The sequence below is a fragment of the Canariomyces notabilis genome (assembly GCF_033297395.1).
Source record: "Canariomyces notabilis strain CBS 508.74 unplaced genomic scaffold N656scaffold_55, whole genome shotgun sequence".
Classification (NCBI taxonomy): domain Eukaryota; kingdom Fungi; phylum Ascomycota; class Sordariomycetes; order Sordariales; family Chaetomiaceae; genus Canariomyces; species Canariomyces notabilis.
Genome location: NW_027041877.1, coordinates 1 through 27403, shown reverse-complemented (window position 1 = coordinate 27403; position 27403 = coordinate 1). Strand labels below are relative to the sequence as shown.

Below are 27403 nucleotides of genomic sequence, written 5' to 3'. Positions count from 1 at the left end.
TATGATTTTTGACCGCATCCGACATAGAGTTGTTATGCGAGCTGATAAACCACTTTGACCGAGAAGATCGACACCGCCGATCCCAGCGTGCCGTTGTGATCAAAGTAAGAAAGGAAATGACGATAGTGAAGTATCCGATATCCACACACAGGCCACCAAGATAGGGAAAGTCATGTGGCACAACAAGGTCTGAAATGCCGCCAACAAGTAGAGATGGTCAGGCAAAGCGTCCACGGCCGCCTAGCGCTTCTCCTTCTTGAAAGTCGGGGACGATTGGGTGCTGCCCTTCTTTGCGGTAGGAGAGTCGATGGCATCACCGGCCACAGCCGATCCGTCATCGGATGACGGGGTTCCGGAGACAGAGATGCTCTTCCTGTAATTGAATGAGTATGTAAACCAAGTGTGTCAGCGGTGACGCTGGGGTTATCCATACTTGACGGTGTTATCCATATCCTGTGCCGTGGTCATGGCCGCTCCGCTGCCACTGCTGAGGTTGGTGCGAATCGACAAACGGGGAGCAAAGGGTCTGGTGACAAGTTAGCCATGAAGCCCATCCAGCGGCCCAAGTAAAAGGCGACACACGTGTTAGATCCCGGTCCGGCACGGCGGCCCCAGGGGGCTGTCTGGTAGATGCTGGGATGAATGCCAACATCAGCTGTGCCGTATGCTCCAATGTTGTACTCGTTGGTGCGAAACTGGCGTCGCTCGGCAGTGATGCGCTTGAGCTCCTTTTGAGCCGGGGTGTCTGCGTAGCGGACCTGCATCAACAAGCCCTCATCGCCGATGGCGACACCGTGGTACTTTTTGATGATCTCCTCACACTCTTCACGAGTCTCAAACCTATTGAGCAGTCAGCTACCACTGTGGGCAATGGACATATTGAGGATCGATGGCTCACCGAGCAAATCCAACACCACGGCTGTTGCCCATGCTGTCGCGGAGGATCTTGCTGGAAACGATATGATAGCCGGCAAAGATGGCGTTGAGCTCCTTGCAAATGTTAGCCACCAGGTCAATGCTGAGCAATATTGAACACCAGAACATACTGTCTCGTTGAGGCGCTTCGGAAGGTTCGAGAGATACAGGTTCGTCGAGGTTTCATCACCCTCTGCCTTGAGTCTAGCATTGAAGCTCTCCTGATATCCTTGTTAACTGGGAAAGACCGGTGATGAAGAGCAAAGAAAGACTTACACGAGCAAAGCCAACCTCATAGCCAAGGTGGTAAAAGCCCCGGATGCACTTCTCGGAGTCACGGACATCGGCAAATTTGGCGAATCCGAATCTTGGGGCTGTTAGTTTGACTCGATGTGGACAGTGAAGGAAGCTTACCCTTTGCAAGCACCGGTGGAGGTGTCAATGATGGCCTTGCTCTGTTCAACCTTACCAAAACGAGAAGCATACTTGAGCAGAAGCTCGTCGTCGGTGGTCGGGTGAAGGCCCCGAATGTAGACATTGCGATTTCCCTGGATCCTGTTCTCAAGGCACTGCTCGATGGTCTTCATGTGGGTCGGAGGGGTGAACACAGCTGGAACAGCGTCGGGAATTGGAGGGTCCTGCTTCAGGAGGGCGAGAATCTCCTCATCAATGGGCTGCGAGGCCTTGGGGACTGCAGCGGGCATGACGACCTGCTCTGGAGATGGAGTCGTGTAGCTGGAGGGGAAAAGAGCGACTCTCGGGGCACCGCCGCGCTCCGAAGCGCCCCCAAAAAACGGCGTGGCCGGCGCCGACTCGGTCGTGGAGTACGAACCGCGGCGGTTCTCCAAACCGGGAACAGCCTCACTGCTGCGGTCGGCATAGGAGGTAATTCGGCCCGGGGTATATGGCAAGCCATGATACGAGATTGGCAGAGCTGCAAAGTTACCCTGAACCGGGAACTGGCCAGACACGCCAAACGCATATGCCGCCTCTGGGACTACTCCAACGTGCAAGGGAACAGAGTAACTCCGGTAGGCAACGGACTGGTCCTGACCAGGACAGTATGCATGGTGAGCCTGAACCTGGGTCAAAGCGGAGGCACCCTGTATGTTGGAACCGGCAGGGAGAGCCAGAGTGCTGAACTGGTTCATAACAGCGCCCATGACGTCCGACTGGTGATTAACATGATGGCCACGGTTGGCAGAGGCATCAGGCTGGGGACCATTGCCCAACTGAGCGCTCAGGTAGGCAGAATACGCTCTCTGGCGCTCGTCAGTGGCATCGGCCATAGCGGCGGTCGGGCGATAATGCGTCATCTGACACCCCTTGGTTAGCAACGATGGCTGCTGCCGCGGTCGTCGAGGCACGGAGGAATATGACGCTAGACTTGAATTCATATTCAATATGCCACGAGCCAAGCAAGCCAGCTTCAACCATTCCGAGAGAACCGCTGAAACGGAAAACGAGGATTACATCAAAAACACACCTTGCGGTACAGTCGTCGCGAGAGAGGAAGGCCACCAGTACCAGCCGCCTGTGTAGTGCCAGGGAGACGATGCTGAAGGACCGGGCTAATAGACTCGGTGCACAAAGAATGTAGAGAACAGCAGAAAGTCGCAAGATGGAATAGCTGTAAAGATTGGCGATGTGCAGGTAGAAAGGCAAAGCGACACAAAAGAGGAGAGAGGAAAGCTCGAAGGGTTCGAGAGGTTGGAAATACGCGTGCCTTCCAAAAGGAAAACCCCGAGAACGCACAGGACAACGCGTCGAAGAAAATCAAGACTCACCTCCAAAATGAATCTTTGGGGTGCTTGTAGCAGAGATGCTTGATGACAAGAAATCGGACCGCTTAACGACGGAGACGTTAGAACCAAAGATTCTGCAAGCGAGTGCCGGGGGTAAGAGGATAGAACAAGCTATCAGCAAGATGAATGGAAGAGAATGTGGTGGCCGGGATGGTGTTGATGCTTTAAAGATCGGAAGCAGTCCACAAGGAGAGAAGCCAAAAAGTCCAAGTGTGCGCAAGTGGAGGAGGGTTTTTGAACCTGGGCAAGCCGCCGAGGACGTGAAGCAGTGCAGACGAGTGCGGCTGGTGTTCCTTCCGTACAAAACAGCTATCCTCTCGGCTTGCCGAGAGCGGGACTGACAGTCGAAGAAGGAACGTGGAGCATCGACGAGGCACTGGTGTATTTACGCGTCCAAGTGGAAGCGACGACCTCGTCGACAAGGATCGCGAAAGGAAAGAATCATGGAAGTAGCAACGAAATCAAGGAAATACTGCTCTTTCTCACCTGGAAGACCCAAAGGGAATAGCAGGGTCGCAGTGATAATGCCAACCTTGAGGGAAGTCTTCTGGCGCAGTCGAATATCTTTGGTGGAAGTTGTTGGGTGAGAGGAAATTCACACCAGGTTGAGATACCTGAAGTAAGGTATCTGAAGATGTTGCTACCTTGTAAGGAAGGCACGGCGTAGGGTGAGGTCGTCTCGCGTGGGGCGGAAGGAGCGAGGCTGAAAGAGCGAGGCTGGTGAAGACCCGGGCTGGCGGATTGGGGCTCGACTCCACGCTTCAGGAAGTTCCAGAGTCTGCACCAAGAACTTGGAAGGTGCTACCGCCCTCTCGGTTTCTCCAGCCTTATCAGAGGAACCAAGGGTCCGGATCACCATTCGTCCTCACCCAAGCGGGGAATGCAATCTCGGTGCAGAGTCTTACTACACCTGCTCAGCTGTGAAACACCTGGACATGACTTTCTCCATATGGTCTTGTAGGGTGATGCAAGGTAAGCAAATGTACGTTAAGAGGTCTCGTACATACGTTTGGGTTGTATGCTCCAGGCACATCGGCCGCAATATCAGCAGAGGCTCGCTTGCTTCATAAGGTCTGTCTCCTTGGACAGACACAGAAGCAATGAATCTGACGAGTCTGCTCGGTAGGGAAGCCGCTCGGGGACAAGTAAATATATTCTGGCAATGCAGTGCTCTCCTTTCCGCTCGGTCTCGCCCTGTTCGAACACCATGATTAGATGTCATCCACGAAAGCTCTGCCAGAAGAAATCAACCTCACCAATGGCACACCTTAGGAGTGTCTAACAGATACAAGCGCGCAACTTGGGCATGAAACATCACCCCCGAGCAAGTTGACTTGCCGCACGTCTAGAACAAAGCGAGATAAAGCTACAGTACTAAGTCGATACCATACTAGTTATGTTAGGGAGCGTGAATAGGCATGCTTGGGGGGAAGGGAAGAAAGAAAGAAGTGGACAGAGTAAGGGGGAGATGCTTACCACATATACGGCAAGCAAAGAGGTTGCGCCACACCCCAGAATGTGCACCGGGAGACAGTTTATGCAAGCAGGTGCTTTGTCACGAGCAATGCCTAAATCTAAGGTTGGCTTCCTACTGGAAAGGATGCTCGAAGGCATGCTGGGAGGCACACCATAGCTTACTTGGAGAGCGAGAGCTTCCGAGCCGATGGCTACCCAGGCCAACGGTGGGAAGGGAAAGGGTAAGGTTGGGGAGCACATGGCTTGATCAAAGATGGGTAACGGGATCAACCATAGCTTGCCCCTGATTAGGTTCGTCAGCCATGTCCTGAAGAGAAGGCCATGCAGAACGGCCGATCTGGATATGTAAGGTATGAATGTACGTGTGACGGATCGCAAAAGGACTCGCGAGTAAGGCAAGAAGACATGATACAGACACTCTTGCATCCATACTGTGGCACCGTGGCTTGAGAGCATCCCATGGCCATTGGCCAGTCAAGCAGGGAGGTTGTCTCGGATACCCAGAGACCAGGGAATCGGGACGAAGGGACTCGCCGGTGGTGTGCTGCCCTTAACGATTTTTCCCCCAACCACTTGTTACTGTGTATAGTTCTGCACGGTTGGGTTCCCACAGCATTGCCAAAGGCCGCTGCCGGGAGAGATTGCGGTTGGTGATGACATTCAGGGTACGGAGTATGACATCTCGCTTCCCGCCCAGCCTTCGCTTTAAGGAAAACCGTTTCTTTGGCTTGTGAAAAGTATCAGCCTCAGGTGCAATGCTCAGGACATGGTTTTCCTTCTGCTTCCCTAACTACTTCGTATGCGTGCGTGTGCAAAGGGGTGGCCACAAAAGCAAGTTGATCACACAAGTAGTTCGCAAGCACCGGACATGGCTCGTTCAGCTTGGTACGAAGTAAGGGGAAAGAAATGGCAGCTCTCATGTTGTACGTACCGCAGATGAGAAGTTTGCCCTCGTTTCCTTTTGGCTGTCTTGTGCATTCAGGGAACCATGTACGGAGTATGTAAATAAGTGTATGTAGGTACATAAGACGTTGATGTAGCCAATGCCAAGAAGGCCCCTGGCTCCGAGACAGTCGGACATGCACACGGTCCGCCACCCTCAACATTTCACATGGCTCTGGCCAATCTTGATCTAGAAATTCTCGTGCCCAGTCGGAAAGAGGCCGTTCAAGATTTGGGGCTGCAAGAAAGAAAGCGGGGATCAGCCACAGTTTCGGGGTGCCAGATGAACACAACGAACATTTTCGTTTCGGGAGGGGAAGGCTTGTACATACTCAGGGCCAAAAGAGCACTCCATGTACAGTACAGTACGTTTGGTTAACCCCTTGGCATCCGACGTGTGCATTCCGAGGATCCATATCAGCCGGGGGTATGCGTCATTTGATTTCCATTCGGAGAAGAGCTAAACCAAAAGTATTCGGACAGATGCTATCAAAGTCCGAGGGAGAGGAAAAGGCATTATTCTAGACAACATGTTAAAAGCCAGCCGAGCCTGACCCCTTCTATTTATTTCCCAATGGCTCCCGCATGCAAAATCGCTACGCTGATCTGACCTGGCGCCTTTGCTGTTCGGGCTCTTGCGGGCCGTCTGTATATTTACGACCACACGTCCTCCTGTTTGTCATGGTTAGCACCCGTGACGCCACAGTAAGGCTCAAAAGAAACGTACCTGGTATTGGTTTGAGGCTCTCATTTGCTTGACAATCTCCTCGGCCTTGGCCTCGGGGATGCCACGTTCACTAGCGATAATCTGCGCTAGGACGGCATTGACCTCGCGAGCCATATTGGCAGCGTCACCACAGACATAGAAGTAAGCCTTCTGTTCTAGTAGCTGGTTGACCTCCTTGGCTCGCTCCTTCAACCGGTGTTGAACATAGACCTTCTTGGGCCCTTCACGAGAGAAAGCCGTGACAAGCTCGAATTTGTCGCCCATTGCCTGCTTGGCTTCCTGCGGCAACGGTTAGAGAGGCTAGGTTTTTCTACTAAGGGGAAAATCATGCATACCTCCCACTCCTTCGCATACATAAAGTCCTCGGTCGATTTCCGGCAGCCAAAGAACAATATACTCCTGCCAATCTCCTGGCCATTCTCGACCATCTTTTTCCGCTCGCGGACAAAACCTCTGAAAGGCGCGACACCCGTACCAGGGCCGACCATGATGATGGGCTTGGTGGGGTCCGACGGGAGCTTGAAGTTGGAGTGGCGAACGTGAACCGGGACGTGAATACCATCGTACTTGTTGCGAGGGCCCATGATCTCGTAAGTCAAACCATAGGGTGTCGGATTGGGATCGCCGTTCTGTTTCTCCTTGAGAGCCAAGAGGTAGTTGGTTGCCACACCCCGGAAGGGATCCTCGCGGCCAGGAAGTTCCTGCCTCTCCACCACGGCAGTGATAGAGATGAGTTTGGGCTGCTCAAGAGACGAGGACGAGATGGAATAATAACGGGGTTGCAGTTTGGTAAGACCTTCGATAAGAGCCGAGAATGGAACGTTGGTCCACTTCTTTCCTTTGCTGACCCTTTCCAGAATGCGAGCAATGTTGAGGTGGTGCGCGTTGACTTTGTGGTGGAAGTAATCCTTGTCGCTGCCGAGCTTGGTCATCTCGGCCTTGGACTGCTCATCCGGAGCAAAGGCGGCGAGGGTGGCGAGGAACTGACGGGAGACCGGGGCGCAGATTTCCATGTGGTAGCGGACGATTGCGTCAAAGGTGGTGGGCGTTGGGAAGGGCACCTTCGCGGTGGGCTCCAACGCCTTGACGCTGATGACATTGTGGCGCTTGTGGACGAGATCAAATATGCTGAGGAAGCGGTCGACCTCCTCGCCGGCGTTCGTGGGCCAGACGGCTATGTGGTCACCGGTCTGATAGCTCAGATTGGTGCCGCTGATATCAACCTCCATGTGCAGGCAGTTACGGTCCTTGACGTTGAACAGTTCATAAGACTTCTGAATGGGAGCAATGTAGGGGTTATGGGCGTTGAAGGGTCCCTTGGGGGTTCCGTCGAGATGCATCTTGTTGGGCTCGCCAAGGTAGACTTCGGGAGACTCGGGAGTGAGATTGTCGCGCTCGATAATGCCGAAGATGGGCTCGTAGACAGCCTCGCGCTCTTCCAGGCCCATCTTCTCGGCCAGGGCCTTCCACATGGGTTCTTTCCAGGCCAAGAAATCCTCTTCCATGGTGCCGGCACCGTCGTCACCCTCACCGGCCTCGCCAATGCGGTTGGCGCCTAGCTTTTGAAGCGCCTTGTTGACGTTGCGGACCATCGAGTTGTAGTGCTCATACGTGTTGTTGCCCAAGCCGAACGCCACGTAGTTGAGGTTTCCAAGAGGGACTTCGTTGTCCTGAGAGAAAGAGGGGCTGTCGCCGGTGATGAACTCGTAGAATTCGACGGCATTGTCCGTAGGCTCGCCTTCGCCATAGGTTGCAAGCACGAACATGACCACCTTGTCGCTGGGAATGGCATCCAGGTTATCGTAGTCATAGTCTTCGAGATCAGCGACCATGGTCTCGAGGCCAAACCGGCTCTTGCCTTCCTTTGCTAGCCTCGATGCATAATCCTCCGCGGTGCCGGTTTGCGACCCATAGAAGATGATGCAGTTCTTCCCCGACTCCTCCATCTTCTCAACAATGTTTCTTGTCTTTCCCGCCTTGGCGCCATTGGCAGCGGCGAACGAGTTCGCGTAGGGGTCTTTTTGGACAGCCCAGTATTTGCCCTTGGTGAAGTAGGCCACCGTCCCAAGGAGGATGGCGGTCAGGACAATAATGTCCAGCGTGTCGAGTTCGGCCATTTCGACGGCCGCGTGGGGGAGCGTGGGCCGCGTGCACGCTGGAGGCGGGCTGCGAGTTGAGCGGGATAAGAATACAGCGACGTCCTGGGTCGGCGCCGGGATTCGGCCGAGTGCGTCTCTCTATCCCTATTTAAAAAGGGCCGCTGCAGAGTGGAAGAGACCAGATCGGATAGGAGCGGGAAAACGTTAGCCGCAAATATGGATACCCAGCACCAATCCGATGTCCAGCGCGAAGGAAAACGAAGGTGTCTGGCCACTACTCAGCAGCAGCGCAGTTTTGGTGGAGTGGAAAGAAAAAGAAGCTGGATGGTTCTGAGCCAACGATGGCGCAGCGGGTTCATTCGCAGCTGTGGCACAGGTGTAAGCGAAAACGACTACGAAGGATGTTAGGTAAGGTAGGCGGTAGGTAGGGTAGTGTATGTACTTACCTAAGGCAGGCAATGGATTGAACGGACCACGCACGGATGTGTATCCGATGTTAAGTATGCTTACACAGTACAGTGCCAAAGACAAAAAGTGCAGAAAGGGTTAAGAACTTGAAGGGCAAAGTAGGGGTAAGGGAAAAGGGGAGACAGATCGTAGGATGGAAGAAGGGCCCAAAAGGACAGATTCTTTTTACGATTTGTATTGGTTCTTTGCTCGACAAGCTGCAAGAGGACATATGCATGTCCCGGTGAGGCAGTGAGTCGGCGAGTCGCTGAGGGTCCAAGGCCCCGGGACTTTCACAATTCACCCACTGCAACTGCAGCAATTATCAGCCCACGGCTGGCTTATCGGAAAAGTCCCGCCTGGAATCCTGGATGACTTAACGTTACCGTCTTGAATGCCAAGGACAGCCCGCCTTAACATGTACGAACCATTACACCGACCCAATCCAGAATTTCAGACAAGTCTTAGCAGTCAGGGTAGATCGATGCAGTGGCCTACGATACGTCTGATTGAGAAACCCAGATCTCACACGTTCAGCTAACAGAGCAATTTTTGATTAGGTACCGTATCATCGAAGTCGGTAACACAGCAGGAGTCTAGGAGAATACGGAGGATGGGGCCAAAAGTATTTGGCAGCTTCATGCTGGTGCCAAGCCTATCAACGTGTGAGAAGCCAGAGGGAGAGAGACGCACTGTATTTTTCATGGGGATAGCGTTCCCTCGCAAATCCCAGACTTAAGTGGGCGCTGAAGTTGGCACTGATGTGGCCCTGTAATTCGCCCTATTAGTGGGCTTGACTATTGGATTACAGTGGCCAATGTATGTGGCTTGGTGGAACTGTGCCAACCTTACTGTGTTGAGAGCTTGGCAAGCCAGTCTTGGCAAGAGGAATCTGCCAAATACTTTTGGCCCCATCCTCCGTATGTATGTCTGTGTCAGCGTTGACCTAGAGGACTTGCGGAGTACGACCAGAGATTGCACATGCAAATCACGGCCACTTGATTCTATACAGACTCCGGATACGTTTCTGGCCCAAGGAGTACTCGGTAGTTCTGCCATTTATGTAGCGTTGAAGCGGTGAATAATGGGAAGCCTCGTGTCTTCCAGAAATACACGGGATACCTGTTGGTTACCATACAATACCCCCTACGCCGGGTCGGATTATTATCAGTTTGACGTTGACACTTCATCCAGTAATGATACTGTGGTATTCGTCAACCCAGCCGGTGCCGCACCTGTGAGGATTGCCGGTGGAAAGTGGTGGAAGGGAGGACCGCGGTTTCGGTAGACGACACAGGGGCGAAGGCCCTTCCCCGCGGACCCCGCCGCTTACTCGGCGTGCGAGATCTCGGTAGCGACGCCGCCACATCAACCCTGCCAGCGTGTGGCAGATGAGGAAGATAACCTCGCTTCCTCCCGGCATTTTCCGCCGCCATCGCAGCAGATAATCTGGCCACATTCTGCTGCGCAGGTGTTTTGGTTAGCTTGAGCCTCGAGGTTAGCCATGAGCCACCGCCCATTGCGACCTGTGTAGTGTATCCGTACAGAAGTGGGGGCCGTCGGCTACCATGACTTTTCCCAGTTCCCCTCCTGCCTATCCATCTGTATGGAGGCACAAGCCGGTCTCGATCATCCTAGAGCCGCCGATGCGCTAGCGGGTAACGTTATGATTCGGGTTCCGGTACCAAGTACTGAAGTATGCCGTGCGTGGTGTGTGGCCACGAGACACCGGGGGCTGGAGAAGAGAGGTGTGGAGGCACGAACCCCGGCCGGCAGGCAATACCGCTGTGTTATCCGCATTCATGGCTTCGAATTTCGAATGTGGAATCCGGCCTAGGTAAGCCTGGACCTGGAGATTTGTTTGGCAGCGTAGTTCTGCGTATATATTACGAGTCGTCTCATTGCTTCCAGTGACACTGGTCCGGGCACTTTCGGCCTTTCCGATCCGACATGTGTGTAGATCGGGCATACAAATCGTGAAGCAGTCGGGATTTGCTGTAAAGGGGTATCGCCCGATTTTGTTGGCCGGGCCCCGCCTCGATCGTGGGTCGCCTTCACTCCCGAACTGCCCTGTTTTAACAAACTCGAATATGTACGAAGAGTACATGTATGTATTCGTAGGAGCTGGTGTTGGCGGGAGATTGTTGAAGTAGTACTAGCTGTCACAGGGCACCGGTAAGCTGGCTCCTTCAAAGATAACCTCTTACTCCGAACTACAAAAGTTAGCCCTAATCGCAGCACCTCAGTCCTTGTCTTACTAGGCATCGCCTCAAACCTAATTAGGATGAGGATATCTTGGACGGGGCATTGCGTGCGGTGAGCAGGTGTATGGATGGACGCATGGAGCTGCAAGTGTTGCAATGCCCTTGGACAACAGAACGCAAAGAACGGACAGCACACCGAAGGCTTTTAGTGTAAGGTACCCTCACCTAGGTGAGGACAGAATCTCTTGGGCGGCTGGACTCGCTGCCCCGTTGGGCCGTTTCTTCCTGTGTTCCGGGGAGTCAGGGACTCAGGGCTATGCTGTGATTGGTCGGCTGACCTCACCTCAAAGTTTCAGGGGCCGTCCCTCCCTTCATTGGCTGCTTCAAGCCCAATCCAATGCCCCTGCAGCGGGAATCATGGCTGGTGGATCATCTGGTGTTTGTCCAGCACACTCGGCACAGGCTCCGAGAATTTGGTGACATTTGACGGTCAACTAAGTTACCACAGCGCGTTCATCAATCTTGCAAGATTGTGTCGGTAAGCTGCTGCATTGCAAAACCCCCAGGGCGTATCATGCAAGCCGTGGCTTCTGGAAAATGGGTGAGTTTTCCCTTGCCAATGGATATTTCTTATTCCCTTTCCCGTCCTCCGTCTCTTGCTCTCCCTGCTAGGCCCGCCATTTTCCGGAGCCTGCCGTGTCGTCGATTAGCACTCCACCTGGGCTTCCGCCATGGCGCAACAGAGAGTGTGCCAGTGTGGCCATGACGGCTCACGGCTCACCTGTAGCTCGCTGTGAAATACCGTCCGTTGAATGAAATGGGATGCTAACTACTAGGCGCCTAGCTCCGTCCCAGACGACGCTGCCGGACCATGAGCCTTTGAAATTCTCACCCCGCGCTGTCACCCGGCTCGACGAGGAGGATGAAGACTGGCAAAAGACTATACGTCCTGTCGCCCATTCTCGCGAGTCGTCCATCGAGAAGCTCCAACGACCCGACCTCGCCGGGCAGCTCCCACAAGTCCGGACCCATGCGCCCCCTTCGCGCAGCGCCATCGGCGGCGTGATGGAGCGAGCCGTCGATCCCAAAGCGTCTTCGTACGGCCATCACAGGCAGACATCCATCGTACATGGCATAGGGATTCACCACTCGAGGAATGGGAGCTTTGCCAGCTCGACGTCCAGTCCCCTTAGCCCACAAATGATCGCTGCAGCAGCGGGCCTCACTCCCGACAGGGCTGAGATGCATGGCTTTCCGAGGCTGGACGGTGATGGCACGCTGGCTCCGCGGCCAGGCACTGCTCTCTCCGGGACAACTCTCGCTTCGATGCCCAATGTCCCTGAAAGAAGCTCATCGGCCGCTGCAGGCGATGCTTCCGGCCAGGCCGCTGCTCGAGGAAAGCTGGAGAGGAGGCAAAGCAGCAAGACGCGGCGCGACCATGCTCACCACCCTTCGCATTCGTCACGCCATCACAGGGACGACCAGAAGACGGTTGGCGAGTATGCTCTCCATGTCCTGTTTACTTCCTTCATCGCCCAAGCCGAGGAGAAGCTCAACGAGTGCATAACCGTTCCCTTTGATCCGGAACCTCAGGTTGAACAGATCTGCGGCCCTGGAGTCGACCGTGCCTTTGACCAGCTCATCGTGGCCCTAGGACACATCGCCAAGCAAAAGCCCAAGCCGCTAATTGACGCCGTGATGCTGTGGAGGAAAAGCAAGAGCGATGCCGCCAATGAAGCCCGTACCCAGCTCCAACAGTCGCGCATCTACCCTCCTCCCCCAGGACCGCTGCAAAGGCGTAATACGGAACCGGTCCAGTCTACTGCTCCCGGCACAGCTCCTGAGGGCCCTCCTGGTGCGCACATGTCACTAGCAGCGAAGCAGGAGTATGTTGCCCAGGCCGAGCGCCGTTCCACCGTCTCTATATACATTCTCTGCCGCGTTCTCCTCGAGGTCATATCGCAAAGCACGCTGGCTTCCATCACGGTAGGAATGGAGGACAAATTGGAAAACATTATTTTCGGGCAGCTCAAGATCTCCGAGACGGAACAGCTGATGGCGTCACCCCTCAAATTATCCAACTGGAATCTCTTTGCGCAGCTCATGGGCGCCATGAGCGAAATTAGCTTCACCACAGTGACTGACCGCTTCCTCGCCGACCTGGACCGTTCCTTACAGGAGCTGGCTGCCAAGAGCCCAACGTCGGCGTCTCGGGATATCGAGAACAAGATAGAGCTCGTGTTGGGCGGCATGAAGCATCTCCGGCTGAAAACAGCTCCAGAGGAAGCATGGGAGCGCTCGTGTACTTTCATGGCATCTCTCGGGAAGCTCTTCAGCCGGTCCCATGGTCACAAGGTAAAATCGGCCTTCTGTCAGGTCCTCGATATGCTCCTGCTTCCAATAGCTGCCAAAGCTACCAACAGTGACATAGCGCACCCAAGATGGAACGAAGTACTGGCCATGATCGGGCCCCGCCTGGCCCAGATGTTTGTCAAGCCGCGCCACTGGCAGTACACTTTTCCGCTGACGGCCACAATGCTCTGCATCTCGCCTCCCGACACATTTGTCAGCCAGTGGTTGCAGTTGATCTACCCTATTCAGCCGCGTCTCAAGGACCGCTACACGAGGCCGCTATGCTTGCAGGTCATATCCAGGCTGGTATGGACCTACCTCTATCGCACCAACGATAGCTCCTCCGGCATGACCAAGAAGCTCGACGACGTCTTGAAGATAGTTCTGCCCAGCGCCAAAAGAACCTTTAGTGCCACGGATACTCTGGTTATCGATCCCCTCATTCAGATCATCCGGTTTGTTGGGTACAAACATCCGGAATACTGCTTCCGGACCGTCGTTTTCCCTCTGATCAATGCCGATCTCTTCACCTCCAACAAGGAATTGAAGATTGAGCAGCTCGACCCGGACAGGATGGTCGTGGGTGTTCGAGCTTTCCTGACCATCATGTCGGATCTAGAAAAGGGCGACAAGGGCAGACCCCCTTTTCCGCAGTCCTACGCACCTTCCTCTCCTCCTGAACGGGCACCCCCTACCTCGCCCGTTCTGGGTTCACCGCGCGGTGCCCCGTCCGTCAGCCGGGCTGCCTTTTCGTCCGGCGGCGAAAGACTTTCCAGGCCGGTAATGGTCTCCAAGCTCAGCGACAGCGTGCGGGACTATTATGCAAGATTTTGTGAGATACTTGGAAAGATCACCATCATCTGCGACAACACATTTGGTGGTCAGGCGGCGCTGGACGAGAAATTTGAAAAGTTTGACAAAATGGACAAGTATAGCAGCCCGGGACCTAAGACGCCCATCGCCGAGACTTTCAATTTCTCCCGCAGAGACGACCACCCTAGTCCCCAAGAACAAAAGCAAGCTTTCTATGAATTGCTTCATGTAGCCGTACAAGCACTGCCGCGGTGCCTCTCACCGGACATACCGTTCAATACCCTAATTAACCTCCTTTGCACGGGAACGGCGCACGTTCAGGGCAATATTGCAGAGTCGTCGGCGCAGTCGCTGAAAGCAATCGCCCGCCAGTCTCACGCTCATCAAGTTACTATGGGTTTTGCACGCTTCATATTCAACTTCGATGACCGTTACTCCACCATGTCAGACGGAGGCATGCTGGGGCCAGGGCATATTGAGAAGACGCTTATGCTGTACATCGAGCTCCTCCATATTTGGATCGACGAGATCAAGGAGAAAACCAAGACTGCCACCGAAGACAGTAGCGAGGCTGGCGGCCCGGACAAGAGAGGAATCAAACTTGATCTGTCTAGCGTCTGGGCAGAAGTTGACCAAGTGGAGGCGCACGGGCTGTTCTTTCTTTGCTCTCAGTCTCGGCGCGTCCGGTACTACGCTGTCAACGTACTCCGGCTGATCACCGAGTTTGACGCGGTCCTGAGGAAACCGAGTGGTCGCGAGAAGGATACCACCAGGCTCATTGACATCCTCGAGAATGACTCAACGCAGGTCATGAGTTTCAACGATGAGCAGCTCTCTGTAGCCGAACGCAGCAGGCTGCAGCGCGGAATGCAAGACACCAACAACCGGGGTACTTTGATTGAACTTTGTGCTAGCGATGTGTCATACGACACGACGCTGTGGTTCAAGATCTTCCCTAATTTCATCCGCATCGCGTTCGACAAGTGCCCGTTCGCCATCAGTCTTAGCCGTGACTTGGTCTGCGAGCGGATCCTTCAGCTATACAAAGTCATCACGGTGCTCTCGGAACCGCCTCGGGAGATGCGAGGGCAGTACTACTATGCAGACACCGGCAGCGCTCGGCTGACAGGCAAGACCCCGACAACTCAACCCGAGGTGGTCATAGAGCAGTGGAAGCTGTACCTCGTGTTTGCTTGCACAACCCTCGCTGATCCCGGAACCGGCCAGGCAATTGGAGCCCAAAACGGTCAGCACGGTAGAAAAGTATCCAAGCCCTCGTCAGCCGCCGAGAAGATTGGATCAGCAAGGACACTCTTCAAGTACCTGAACCCTATGCTCTCCGTCTCTTCTGCGCCTATTCGGGAGGCTGTAGTCATCGCCATGGGCTCCATAAACATTCACATATACCGTACACTCCTTGAGGAGCTTCAGGGACATGTCTCCCGCTGTAATGACGACGCCCGCCAACGCATCCACCAGCGTACCAACAGTAGCCCGCGCCGGAATCGCAAGATGGACATTCTGCGAACCGAGATTACCCACGTGTATAAGCTAACATCGCACTTCCTGAGAGTGCCTCAAGTATACCAGGACGATTGGATTCTGAATAACCTCGTGACGTACACAAAGGACCTGAAGCTCTTCTTAATGGACCACGAGGTGCAGATGGACTGGGAATTCCAGAAGCTGAGACGTCATTACTGCGGACTCATGGAGGAGCTCTTTGAAGGCATCAACAGAACAAAAGATCCGGCTCGCTGGATGACGTTTGAGGCGCGGAAATCGGCCTTTGCTTTGATGGAGGACTGGTGTGGCTTCTCCCCCAATCAGCCCCAGATTCGGCAGAGAGAAGACAACATGAGGCAGTCTGTTATTGACCAGAAAGCTGCCGGCGAACGCGGAACTTTGACAGCGGCAATGGAGATTGAGAAGAGGAACTTGCGGACGGCGGCCCTCAGCGCCATGGCTGCGCTATGTGGCGGGCCCATCAGTGTCACCACAGAGAGCGGCGTGTCCCTGCAATTCGATGTCCGGCGGATGTTGGCGTGGATCGAGGACATATTCAATTCGGGCAGTGACCGTATGAACGTCATCGGCAGGAGAGCTCTCAAAAATCTGATCGTGCACAACCAGGAGTACCCCTATCTCCTCGAGTACTGCATCTCGAGGTGCTATTTGGCCGAGGCCCCCAAGGTGCTTGACAGTTACTTTACCGTGGTGGCTGAGGTGCTCTTGGAGCATCCTGGGTACTCCTGCCCCTTCTGGAAGCTCCTTGGCCTTTGCCTCTTCATGCTGGGCAATGACCAGAGCGCCGTCCGGTCCAGGGCGTCGCATCTCCTGAGAGCGCTTGAGGAGCGGCAGTCGCAGTCGCGGAGCTCCAAGATCCAGGATTTTGATATTAGCATCTCGGATAAGACCAAGGCTGTTTACAAGCTCGCCCAGTTTGAAATCTCCAAGAGACTGGCAAAGCAGCATACGGAGCTGGCCTTCCATATCTTCTCCGAATTTACCTCATATTTCAAAGAGCAGCAGGGTGTTGCACAACGGAATGTAATTGCCGTCATTCTCCCCTGGATCCAAGCGGTTGAGCTCAAGGTGGACCCGAATGGAGGGCCGATTGCACAATCGTACGTGCTACTAGCAAACCTTCTCGAAATCACCATAAAGTCCAGCGCCGCATTGCACAATGAGGTGCAGGCCCTCTGGCAGGCGCTGGCGACTGGGCCGCATCCGGGAAATGTGCGCCTCATCTTGGATTTCATCATGTCCCTCTGCTTGGAACGGAGAGAACAGAATTTTGTCGAGTACGCCAAGCAGATCGTCGTTTTCCTCGCCAGCACGAACAGCATGCCGGGCAATAAGGTGGTTGAGTTCCTATTGCTCCAAATCACTCCTAAAGCCATGGTGCCCAATGAGAAGCGGGACGCCGTGCCGCCTCCCCCGGACATCAACACATTGCCCTACTGCGCAGACCTTTCAGAAGCTCTCCCGGTCGGAACCAAACAAGCCGGTTTCTCTCTCGGCCAGCTTTCGCTCATCTTGCTCGTAGACCTCATGGTTGCGCCGGTCAGCCTCGTCGCTGACAACGTCCCCGTCCTACTACAGGTGGTTACCGTTTTGTGGGACCATTATACGCCTCTTGTTCAAGAGCAAGCTCGTGAGATGCTGGTTCACCTAATACACGAGCTCGTGATCTCGAGATTGGACGACAGCACGCCGGAAGCCACAAGGAAATCTATCGAGAGCTTGATCGATTCCATCCGCCGCCACGACCGGTCGGTGGTCTGGGGCTACGAGGACAGCAATGCAAAGGTCGATGGCCACGACAGCAAGGTGCCTCCCAGCATGGAGTACCTGACTGCTGAGGTTGTCAAGACTTTCGAGCTTACCTATCCCGGCATAAAAGACAAATGGGGCAGACTCTCACTTACCTGGGCTACATCGTGCCCTGTCAGGCACCTTGCTTGCCGGTCGTTCCAGATCTTCAGGTGTATCCTGACATCGCTTGATCAGTACATGCTTGGGGACATGCTCGCACGACTCTCTAATACAATTGCGGAAGAAGACGCCGAGATTCAGACATTTTCTATGGAGATACTCACGACTCTGAGAACCCTGATCCTGAAGCTCGATGCCGATAAGCTACTGGCGCTTCCTCAGCTTTTCTGGACTACGTGCGCTTGCCTCGAATCGATCAATGAGTGCGAATTTCTCGAGGCAGTCGAGATGCTCAACGAGTTCCTGAACAAGCTCGACTTCCAATCGCCCACTGTGCGGCGGCTGCTCTACGACGGCCAACCATCCAAGTGGGACGGGCCGTTTGAGGGTTTGCAGCCGCTGCTGTACAAAGGCCTGCGGTCGTCGACGTGTCTGGACTTGACCTTGAACACGCTGGATAGACTTATACGGCTTCCTAGCGATGCCCTGGTTGGCGATGACAGCCGTTTGTTCTTCACCACAATTGCCAACCTCCCCCGCTTCTTGCACGCCATTGACCAAGAAACGCTTGACAACGGCGTGGTGCAAACGGCCGAGACACTCATGGCGCTTGCAGACGAGCAGGGATTGACGGGCATGGCAATGGTCCTAGACAGCTTTCTCGCATTCAAGTATTCATCTGGGACCGAATTTGCTGCACAGATGTTCGGGGCGCTTCGGGAGCGCTTCCTGCCTGCCTTGGAATTCCGCATGCTCACCATGCTGATGGGCTTCTTGACGAATGGAACGTCGTGGATGAAGATTGAGACGATGCGTATCCTAGGCGTCGTCATACCAGAGATCGATATGAAAAAGCCCGAGATTGCCAGCCACGGGTCCGACATGATTTCGCCTCTGCTGCGACTGCTTCAAACGGATTACTGCATGGAGGCGCTGCAAGTGCTGGACAACATCATGACCATGTCCGGGTCTTCGATGGATAAGCACCATCTCCGCATGAGCATGACGCGCCCGACGTCGAAGGCGGTCCGCAAAGAGTATGAGCGCACACAAAGCCTGTTTGGCATTCCAGAAGCATCGGGATGGGCGATCCCGATGCCCGCTCGCAAGACAGAATCGACGCGTGCCAATATCCATGCAGCCTTCTACATGTGCCAAAGCGACGAAGGTGTCGTTCCGCAGGCGACGCCAACGCCCGAAGTCGAGTTCCACACGGACGAGTTCCCGTACGGCTATTTCCCGGGTTCGGACCGGGCCGACACAATGATGTCGGACGACGGGCGGGGCGATGCACCCATGGGAGACCTCTTCTCCAAGCTGGACAGCCTGGACGATTTCTTCGACGACCTGTCAACAAGCCCGCCGAGCGATGGCCGGTCCTCGCGGACCATCACCGAGTTCTCACCGGACACATTCGAGTCCGGGGCTGAACTGTACGACGAGCAGATCCTCCCTATCCTCCACCAGGCTTCCAACAACAACAATATCATGTCATTCCAGAACGGCTTCGCGGACAGACCTACCTTTATGCCACGGGAGGGAGTCGTGGCGTCCAACACGATGAACCCGGGCGCCTTCAACATCGGTGGGCTAAGCCCAGCAGCAAGCGCCATAACCCCGCCGAACCGGCCCTCGCTCCATTCGAGATCGGTAACATCCCCATCGGCGCCTGCGTCGTACGCCATGGCTGGCGACCTTACCTCGGACGACGAGTTTGCGGAGGACGTCTTTTCGGATGGGGACGACGAGCGGCCCAACACGGCCAACGGCGAGGGCGGGTCTTTTTTCCTCGAGAGTATGGTGCGCCCCCTGGCATCGAGATCGAGGATACGCAGGATGACGAGCGGCCTGTCGCGCGACGGCGGGGTTCCGTCTCAGCAACAACAACAACAACAGGGTGGTTTGTCGGTCCCGGTATCGCCGCCTTTGCAGTCGCAGGCTCCGGCGATGCCCAAGACACCGAGCGGGTTCTTGGTGCTCGGCCATGCAGGCCAGGGACAGGGGCAAGCCTAAACTGCGCCAGATGCTGGAGGAAGCGGGGAGTTATGATGACCATGATAATGGAGGTATATCAGGTTAAATGCGGTGGGTTATGAATACTAGCGTTGGAATTCGGTGTCCATGGCGAGAGGGCAGGTGAGGTCCCCGCCCCCGAAGGTCAGGCAGGTAGTCTGGGGGAAATGCTTTCTGTTTGCTAGTTGGTGGAAAAGATTTAACGGCCTTGCTTGATGAGCATAATATTCTCCTCTTTGCTTTCTGCTCGACCTCCATCGCGTTTCACTTTGAAGTTTGTTGAATGTATGTACCATACGCGAGATACCTCGATAAGGACGGGAAGGCTTAACTGGGCGATGAGATAATAGTCCGTATTGAAATGACTTGTGAAAATGATCGGGTTTTCTTTCATGATCTGGTATAGACCTTGGACGCACTTGATCATTAACGACTGTTATCGAACTCGGAGCAATGAGCGAACTCAGAGCAACGAGCATTGATTTTTCTAAGTTCATACCTACCCCAAGCTTGAGTCCCCTCGGTCCCCCGTCAATCACATGCTGAAACGGTGTAACTCTCCGGTATTCGTACTGTAGTAATGTGAGCCGAGCTTCTGGCTGCTCCACAGGCCAGGCTTTTGGGCCTTTGGCTCTTCTCCATGAGCCGGGAGCTGGGACCTTGGCCGGCATTGGCCCGCCCCGGTGCTGCAATAGCTTCCCCGAATCTGGGCGTGTGTTAACGTTAGCCTCGGCAGATTCCAACACCAATGAACAACCGACCACCAACTCTTCAGCAGCGTTCGATATAATTCGACAGAGTCGAACGATATGTAACAGGTCCCGACCCTTTAGAACAAACCGATCAATAAACAAGATTGAACACAAAAACAAAAACTCGAGACGTCAACACTCAACGTACGATAGGAAACTGCCCAAGTAACACCAAGACGTTTGATTAACATACTGGATCTCGGCCAGCACTTTGCGGCTGCGCTCTCGAACGGCAACACCAATGGCTCGGACACAGACAGCGACGCTCCCAGTCATCACACTCCCCCGGGACAGCGTCCTCTTGCCGGGCATCGTCCAGCGAATTCCCGTTTCAGCCAACCGTCCCGACATTGCATCACTCCTTGCGGCTGTCTACACACGTGCTGCTTCCAAGACGCCCAACGGGCGCATCGACACGGTCCCGATTGCCTGCATCCCCCTCGCCTCGCCCTTCCTCGGCCCCAAGGGCCAGCTCCTGATCCAAAACGGCGAAAGAGCCATTAGCCCCGACCGCGGAGATGTCGATCCGGCCAAGGCGTCCATGAATGACCTCTTCGGCTGGGGCGTTGCTGCAAAGATTACAGGCGTCGAGGGACGCGGGACAGGCGAGTTCACGCTCCTCGTCGAAGGCGTAGTGCGCGTCAGGCTGGAAAAGATCTACCATGACAAGCCATATCTGGAGGCCAGAGTCGTCTACTGCCCCGACGATGACACCCGGCCCGACTCCGCGCTCGCCGACCTCTTTCAGCACCTTAAGCTTCTGTCAAGGGAGCTTGTCGTCATTCTCAGGCTCTCGTCCATAATGCCGCGGTCCAACGGGGTCCCTGGCCTATCGCCCCTGCTCGCCCGCCGACTGGACCTCTTCATCACAAAACAGAAGGAACCGGGTGCCCTGGCTGACTTTATGGCCAATATTGTCGAATGTTCGTACGAGGAGAAGCTCCAGGTGCTTGCCTTGGTGGATGTCAAGGAACGAGTTGCCCGGGTGGTTGAACTGCTCGACCGTCAGGTGGGCAACATCAAGAATAACATGAAGATCACCGCCGTCAGCACAACGACGCTGCCCTTCATCGATCCTGATGCGGCCAAGAAGGAGATCGAAAAGATTTGGAGGTCTAACAAAGCAAGGCAATCCGCCAAGGTGACCGGGCCAGGAACCAGCATGCCCTTCCCACCGCCAGGGTTCACGGGCCAACCGGGTGGGAACTCGGAAGATGAGCAGGAGCCCAACGAGATTGAAGAACTGCAAAAGAGGCTTGACGCCGCTAAGCTGTCGCCAGAGGCCGCCAAGGTTGCTGAGAGAGAGATCAAGCGCCTGAAGAAGATCCACCCTGCGCAAGCCGAGTATGCCGTGACACGGACATATCTTGAGACTCTGGCCGAGATTCCGTGGACTGTAACCACAAATGATCGTCTGGGCCCCGAGACTCTGAGCAGGGCACGGAAGCAATTGGACGACGACCACTACGGGCTCGAGAAGGTCAAGAAACGTTTACTCGAATACCTAGCCGTTCTCAGGCTGAAGCAGTCCATAAATGACGATGTTGATGCGCAAATCAAAAAGGTCGAGGAGGAGGTTGGTGTACTTGAGGCAAACGACAATGGCAACGCTGAAGGTGGTAGCGCCGCAGAGCCTGGCGTTGACGAAAAGTCCAAGGCCATCAACGCGAAGCTCGAGGTCCTGAGGAGCAAGCGCATGGTAGACAAGTCGCCCATTCTCCTGCTTGTTGGGCCGCCGGGAGTGGGTAAGACAAGCCTTGCACGGTCGGTTGCTACCGCGCTCGGCAGGAAGTTCCATCGGATCTCTTTGGGTGGTGTGAGGGATGAGGCTGAAATCCGCGGCCACCGGCGCACCTACGTCGCTGCCATGCCTGGACTCATTGTTCAAGGTCTCAAGAAGGTGGGCGTGGCGAACCCCGTCTTCCTGCTGGACGAGATCGACAAGGTTGGTGGCTCAAGTTTGCACGGCGACCCGTCGGCAGCGATGCTCGAAGTGCTTGACCCGGAGCAAAACAACAGCTTTACCGACCACTACGTCAACATTCCCATCGATCTCAGCAAGGTCATGTTCATCGCCACGGCAAACACACTCGACACCATCCCGTCCCCGTTGCTGGACCGAATGGAGACTATTTACCTCCCCGGCTACACTACGCTGGAGAAGCGGCACATTGCAATGCAGCACCTGGTGCCCAAACAGATACGCGTGAACGGGCTCAGCAGCGATCAGGTCATCTTCACAGACGACGTCATCTCCAAGATTATCGAGTCGTACACGCGCGAGGCCGGCGTTCGCAACCTCGAACGCGAGATCTCGTCGGTGCTCCGCGGCAAGGCAGTCGAATTCGCCGACGCCAAAGACGCGGGCCAGATAGGAAAGTACAATCCCCGCCTCAGCGTCGACGACCTGGAGCGATTCCTCGGCATCGAGAAGTTCGAGGAGGAGATTGCCGAGAAGACGAGCCGGCCGGGCATCGTCACCGGGCTGGTGGCCTACAGCTCCGGCGGCAACGGCAGCATCCTCTTCATCGAGGTGGCCGACATGCCGGGAACCGGCACGGTGCAGCTGACGGGCAAGCTGGGTGACGTCCTCAAGGAGAGCGTCGAGGTGGCCCTGACGTGGGTCAAGGCTCACGCATACGAGCTGGGCCTGACTCGGAGCCCAAGCGAGAACATCATGAAGGAGAGGAGCATACACGTGCACTGCCCTTCGGGCTCCATCCCCAAAGACGGCCCCAGCAGCGGCATCGCCCAGGCCATCGCGCTGATTTCCTTGTTTTCTGGCCGGGCGGTACCGCCTACCATGGCAATGACGGTAAGTTCGCTTCGTTTAGGTTTCTCTCGCAGTTGGTCTTCTTGCCTTGACCTGCGTCAAATCATCCCACCTTCGGTCCTTTTCGTTTCTCGACCCACATGAGTTTCAATTTGATTCATGATACCATATACTCGCCCTTGGGACTACGGCAGACTGACACGGCGTTTTCTTCGTCGTACCAATTCTAGGGTGAAATTTCACTTCGCGGTCGCATTACGGCCGTCGGAGGAATCAAGGAGAAACTCATCGGGGCCCTGCGGGCCGGTGTCAAGACGGTCTTACTGCCGGTCCAGAACCGCAAGGACGTCAAGGACCTGCCGCAGGAAGTCAAAGACGGGCTAGAAATCATCCACGTTAGGTATGTTTTTGTTTCTTCTCTTTTTCTTTGGGGGGGAAAGCTGACTGTGGTTCTCAGCCACATCTGGGAAGCAATTCGCCACGTCTGGCCTGATGGCCAGTGGCCCGGTGAGCAGGACTACCCCCGCGTCCAGAGTCGGTTGTAAGCAGCGGACGTAACGCCGCCGGTGAATTCCCTGTGAAAACATCGACGTCAGAGCGGTCTCTGCGCAGTTCCTTTTCCCTGGTTGACCGTCGCCTTCGGTTAGGTGTACCGTGTATGATGTGTAGTCGAGGCATAGCGAAGTGTTCAGCGGGTCAGCTCTTGTATCATGTTTTGTTTTGGGCTCGGAAGGTCGCATAGCACTGCATGACTTTTATCTTGTCTCATTCTCCTGTCTATTTCTCGATGGCCCGCCCCCTGGATAGCATAGATTAGCTGCATCCATGACTGCTCCTCTGCGCCCGTGGGCTCTGCTCAACTGGGCTTCCCAGGTTCCTCTCTCTCCGTCTGCACCGGTTGAGGCTGAACAACAACTCTAGCTGAAACCGCGTTAGAGTGGGAGAGCGTTATTGACGTAAGCGTCGTATTTAGATTCGTACCCGCTCCCCGCAGATCCCGGAGCCCAAGGTCCGCGGAGAATATTCTGACATGGCTGTTTCCCGCCTTGCCCGGACCGCCGCCCCGTCCGTGCATCCCCTCCCCTTCGGGAGGAGCACGGGAGTTGTGGACCTGCAGCTGCTTCAGGTGGTTGGGGTCTTCGGCCCGGGACGGGTAGTGAGTGTGGTGTTGTCAACGGTAGTGTGGTACTTAGGTATGTACGAAGTAGGCACCGCCTTCCTTGTGAGTATCCCGGGTTTCGAACGCTGCGACCAAGAATAGCTATAGGCAATATAGAAGAAAACTGTCAAGATTCGCGGTGACATCTACAGTTCTACACTACTGTAGCCACCTGCATGTTTTATCCACAATACAATCGATGGCTGCAGATGTAAGTACATAGTATGTAATGTGCTTCGTACGAATTATGGATAAGGTGGTTGGCTGTTTTGATTGTATGTGCTGTACTGTACTGTGCTCCATACCTACCTCTAATACTGGCAGAGGATGACTGCCAGCAACTCTTGTATTGATTGAGATATCTGCGACTTTCCTTAAGCTCTCCCGTCCGACACCCCTCTTCATGCTGAGCAACAGCCGAGATTAAAGGATCTCTGGGGAACCCTCCTCGTCTGCCTCTCTCCCGATCCCCGGGTGGTGGCATGACGAACAGGCAGGATCTACGCAAACTCTACGGAGGTACTCAGAAGTAAACCTAAGAAATGAGATACTCTGGGGGTAGATTGTACGGTACGAGTACAATACAATACAGTACCTTATTTACAGTACATGAGTTGCAACACTGATCTCTCGGCCCGGTATTGCCTGGCAGCACGCATCTTCCAGCCAGGTCCAGAGCGGTTTTTAGATGCATCACGCAAGATAGAGTATGGCTCAGCCAGAGAAGGTGGGCTTATCCGTACATACATACATACACGTATATACTGGACTGTACAATACAGATTGTATGTACCCGTATAGTACCGCTGCCTAGCGAACCATGGTACCGAGAGGCTCGCGAGTCCCGAGCCAGATCAGCCCAACGCTTAGTTCATGCATCAGGTACGTAATGTAGCACAGAAGTTTGATAGAATTCCATCTTGAAGAGTTCAAGACAGTGCCTTCCACGCCAGTTATGAACGATGAGCGGATACACACTAGATTGGTGTCGGAATTCCATACCATCGTACACACTGCGGTAATACCAAGTATGGCATTTTTACTGACATCTATAGGAAAGAGATCCAGGAACATAGGTACTTCGTACACGGAGGAGAAAAAAAAGGCGCACCAAGAAAGAGTCAAGCCTCTAACTACCTAGTGCAGATGCCCAGTTGGCGGCATCCATGTCACGCTACGTACGTACACTACATGATCGTGGGTTGCGGCAGCTTCTTCCTTCCCAGCTCTTCTTTCCCCCTTCTCCTTTTCATCTCCACCCCCATTTGCTCAAACTTGCCCCAACCGACCAACTCGTTAGTAGTTAACTCGTGTATTCACTAAGCTAGGATATAACTGCATGATGATACTAGCTCAAGACTAGTTACTACTGTATGAACACAATTTGCACAGTACTTGAATACGGATACAGGCATCAACGTTGTGCCGCCATCTCCCCCCACCTCTACACCCTTCCTCAGACAAGAGCAGTAGTGCATATGTATTGTATACTCCGCACGTATGTACATGACGTTAAAGACCGTGACAGGAACTAGGGCGGCTGCACGGAATGCGGCAAGCCCCAGAGCGGGATCGCGCAACCTAAGGTCCCGGGAGGGTGCATCCGGAATTGCGTCTTTGTCACACCCTCGAACTTCGAAGTGGCACCTGGGTTACATGGTGAGATGCAGCTCCCAACTGGCCGGTTTGCACTTTTCAGTGTCAGTCCTGACAAATGAGAGGACCATTCCTGGCAAGTCACCAAGAACCAATCAGAATTTTCCTTCCAATTTGGTCTTGTACTGTACAGTACAATATACTACGCTTCGGATGCGGTCTTTCTCCCTGCCCTTTTCTGCGTTCTCTGGTCTTGTGTCTTGACTCTTGAAGTTATCCCCTGCTTCAGGTCACCTTGCGTGTAACGGTAGTGTTATGAGCCATGTCAATAAAAGCGATGCAAAGAAAAGGGGTTCAAGGAAGTTATGTAGGAGCAGACGGAGAGTGCCGTGTTGGCTGTCCCCACTTACAGCGAAGAACCTCGGGCCTTTGAATCCCGGATCTGAAGCAAGGGACATGCCCCGAGTTCGTGAGAAACCTGGAAGATAGTTGATAATTAGGTAGGAGGAGTGGAAACTCCAGTGATGGTCTCCGCAGTCAATCATCGATTGCAAGGCGCTTCTCGTTACTAATGAGTTGTCGCGGGGGGTTCCTTACTCCTGAGGCCTAGGGGGCCAATCTAAATCATGCGCCAGCTTCGGGTACAATTTGTCTGTCTGCGACTCTGCGTGGGGTATGCGACGGTGGGAAGCTGAAGTACACTAGGGAATTCTTAGGGACGAACGACGTTTTTGGGCTGCCACTTCTCTCTCTCGCTCTCGGCGAACTGCCCAGGCGAACTAGCGCATCGAAGGGTTCCCCGAACGTAGCATCTGAACGCCTTTACTGGGCAGCTCGGCGGGCCGGGAAGGATGCTGATTGGTGACCTTGGGAACCGGCAAACTCGCTCATGCAAGGAGACAGGAGGGGAACAACATGTCAAGCGAACAAGAGCTTTGTTGTCCGTCTGAGGTGGAGGTTCAAAGTTGAGATGAGAAAATGGAGCAAGGGTGGGGCCACGTCGATCAGGCCGGCCATAATTATGGAGTAGCTTTATGGCATTGTGGTAATACACGTGTAGTCACGCTTCCCGAGAAATGGTCCCTGTACTGTATGTACGTACACATAGTGGATGAAGTAGTTACGTATCCCAAGCAATTGTGCATTGGGTGATTGCCAACGAGCGTCGTTTGATCAACCAATCTCGAATAATGACAATTCCTGTGCCCAAGGCGCTTCTGCACTCAGCAACCTGGTCGTTCCCTGGTCCGGGCAATTTTGGCAAGCTTAAACTTGTGCCTGAGCTACAGGTCCACGTAGCACTGGTGCAATACCTACAGTAGATACTTATTATGTATTGTACTGACGGGAGTTAACGTTGATTCCAAGTTGGCGCCACTGTTGCCAACCAGGCGGTTGCTCTGTCCGAGATCCAGATAACGTTATGTAGATCTCCGAGAGACACTGTATCGCCTGCATCGTCTTCCTGGACTCGGATCAAACCACTGTCACACAGGTGAGCCGTGCCCAGTGCTACGGTTGATGAGAGCCGGCGAACTGTGTAATCAAATAGTACCTTACCTACCTATCTCTTTGTATCGTTCAAATCCACGTACGCCACATCCGTATGGGGACGCTGCATATGCTCCCTGTAGCCCTGACCTATATCGGCTCAATTTTAATAAGAGCTAGTTGAGGTTAATGGAGATCTGGTTGCCCTTTCCGTCTGGGCACCAGCCAAGGATGTGACATGAGATCTGACCAACAAATCTCAGTGATGTTTACCACAGTAGGCCAGAGCTCGGCGCGATGTCACCGTTGTGAGCCGCCTGTGAACATGTTCACCGCACTGATCAACGAAAGGCGCCATGAAAATCCAGCAGGTAACGACAACCTAAGGGTCTGCATCCTTT

The 27403-nt window shown here is 54.4% G+C and overlaps 7 protein-coding genes across 7 annotated transcripts; 2 read left to right on the top strand and 5 right to left on the bottom strand.

Annotated features, from left to right (window-relative positions):
* Positions 1-240: 240 nt before the first annotated feature.
* Positions 241-2231, bottom strand: N656DRAFT_720923 (uncharacterized protein; the record flags this gene model as incomplete). The annotated part of the gene is made up of 7 exons (XM_064812473.1): positions 241-373; positions 434-526; positions 583-840; positions 899-990; positions 1047-1136; positions 1192-1282; positions 1330-2231. 7 exons carry the CDS (start codon positions 2229-2231, stop codon positions 241-243), a joined length of 1659 nt encoding a protein of 552 aa, XP_064664603.1.
* Positions 2232-3853: 1622 nt separating this feature from the next.
* N656DRAFT_562815 (uncharacterized protein) lies at positions 3854-5697 on the bottom strand. Its single transcript, XM_064810106.1, has 7 exons — positions 5471-5697; positions 5128-5376; positions 4629-4923; positions 4349-4479; positions 4197-4288; positions 3977-4110; positions 3854-3914 (listed from the first exon to the last, which is right to left on the bottom strand). The coding sequence occupies exons 2-6, from the start codon at positions 5300-5302 to the stop codon at positions 4087-4089; spliced, it is 717 nt and encodes a 238-aa protein (XP_064664602.1). The 5' UTR covers positions 5303-5376; positions 5471-5697; the 3' UTR covers positions 3854-3914; positions 3977-4086.
* Positions 5698-5792: 95 nt separating this feature from the next.
* N656DRAFT_803022 (uncharacterized protein) lies at positions 5793-7982 on the bottom strand (the record flags this gene model as incomplete). Its single annotated transcript, XM_064818316.1, has 3 exons — positions 5793-5810; positions 5866-6144; positions 6201-7982. 3 exons carry the CDS (start codon positions 7980-7982, stop codon positions 5793-5795), a joined length of 2079 nt encoding a protein of 692 aa, XP_064664601.1.
* A 423-nt stretch (positions 7983-8405) lies between these two features.
* N656DRAFT_562569 (uncharacterized protein) lies at positions 8406-8736 on the bottom strand. The gene has a single exon (XM_064810104.1). The coding sequence runs from the start codon at positions 8647-8649 to the stop codon at positions 8461-8463; it is 189 nt and encodes a 62-aa protein (XP_064664600.1). The 5' UTR covers positions 8650-8736; the 3' UTR covers positions 8406-8460.
* An 809-nt stretch (positions 8737-9545) lies between these two features.
* Positions 9546-9966, bottom strand: N656DRAFT_562782 (uncharacterized protein). The gene has a single exon (XM_064810105.1). It carries the CDS (start codon positions 9868-9870, stop codon positions 9598-9600), a length of 273 nt encoding a protein of 90 aa, XP_064664599.1. The 5' UTR covers positions 9871-9966; the 3' UTR covers positions 9546-9597.
* Positions 9967-11074: 1108 nt separating this feature from the next.
* N656DRAFT_742598 (uncharacterized protein) lies at positions 11075-19617 on the top strand. The gene is made up of 2 exons (XM_064812838.1): positions 11075-11216; positions 11460-19617. Exons 1-2 carry the CDS (start codon positions 11213-11215, stop codon positions 19229-19231), a joined length of 7776 nt encoding a protein of 2591 aa, XP_064664598.1. The 5' UTR covers positions 11075-11212; the 3' UTR covers positions 19232-19617.
* A 366-nt stretch (positions 19618-19983) lies between these two features.
* Positions 19984-23575, top strand: N656DRAFT_785753 (ATP-dependent protease La). The gene is made up of 3 exons (XM_064816451.1): positions 19984-22798; positions 22987-23156; positions 23214-23575. Exons 1-3 carry the CDS (start codon positions 20225-20227, stop codon positions 23299-23301), a joined length of 2832 nt encoding a protein of 943 aa, XP_064664597.1. The 5' UTR covers positions 19984-20224; the 3' UTR covers positions 23302-23575.
* Positions 23576-27403: the final 3828 nt, after the last annotated feature.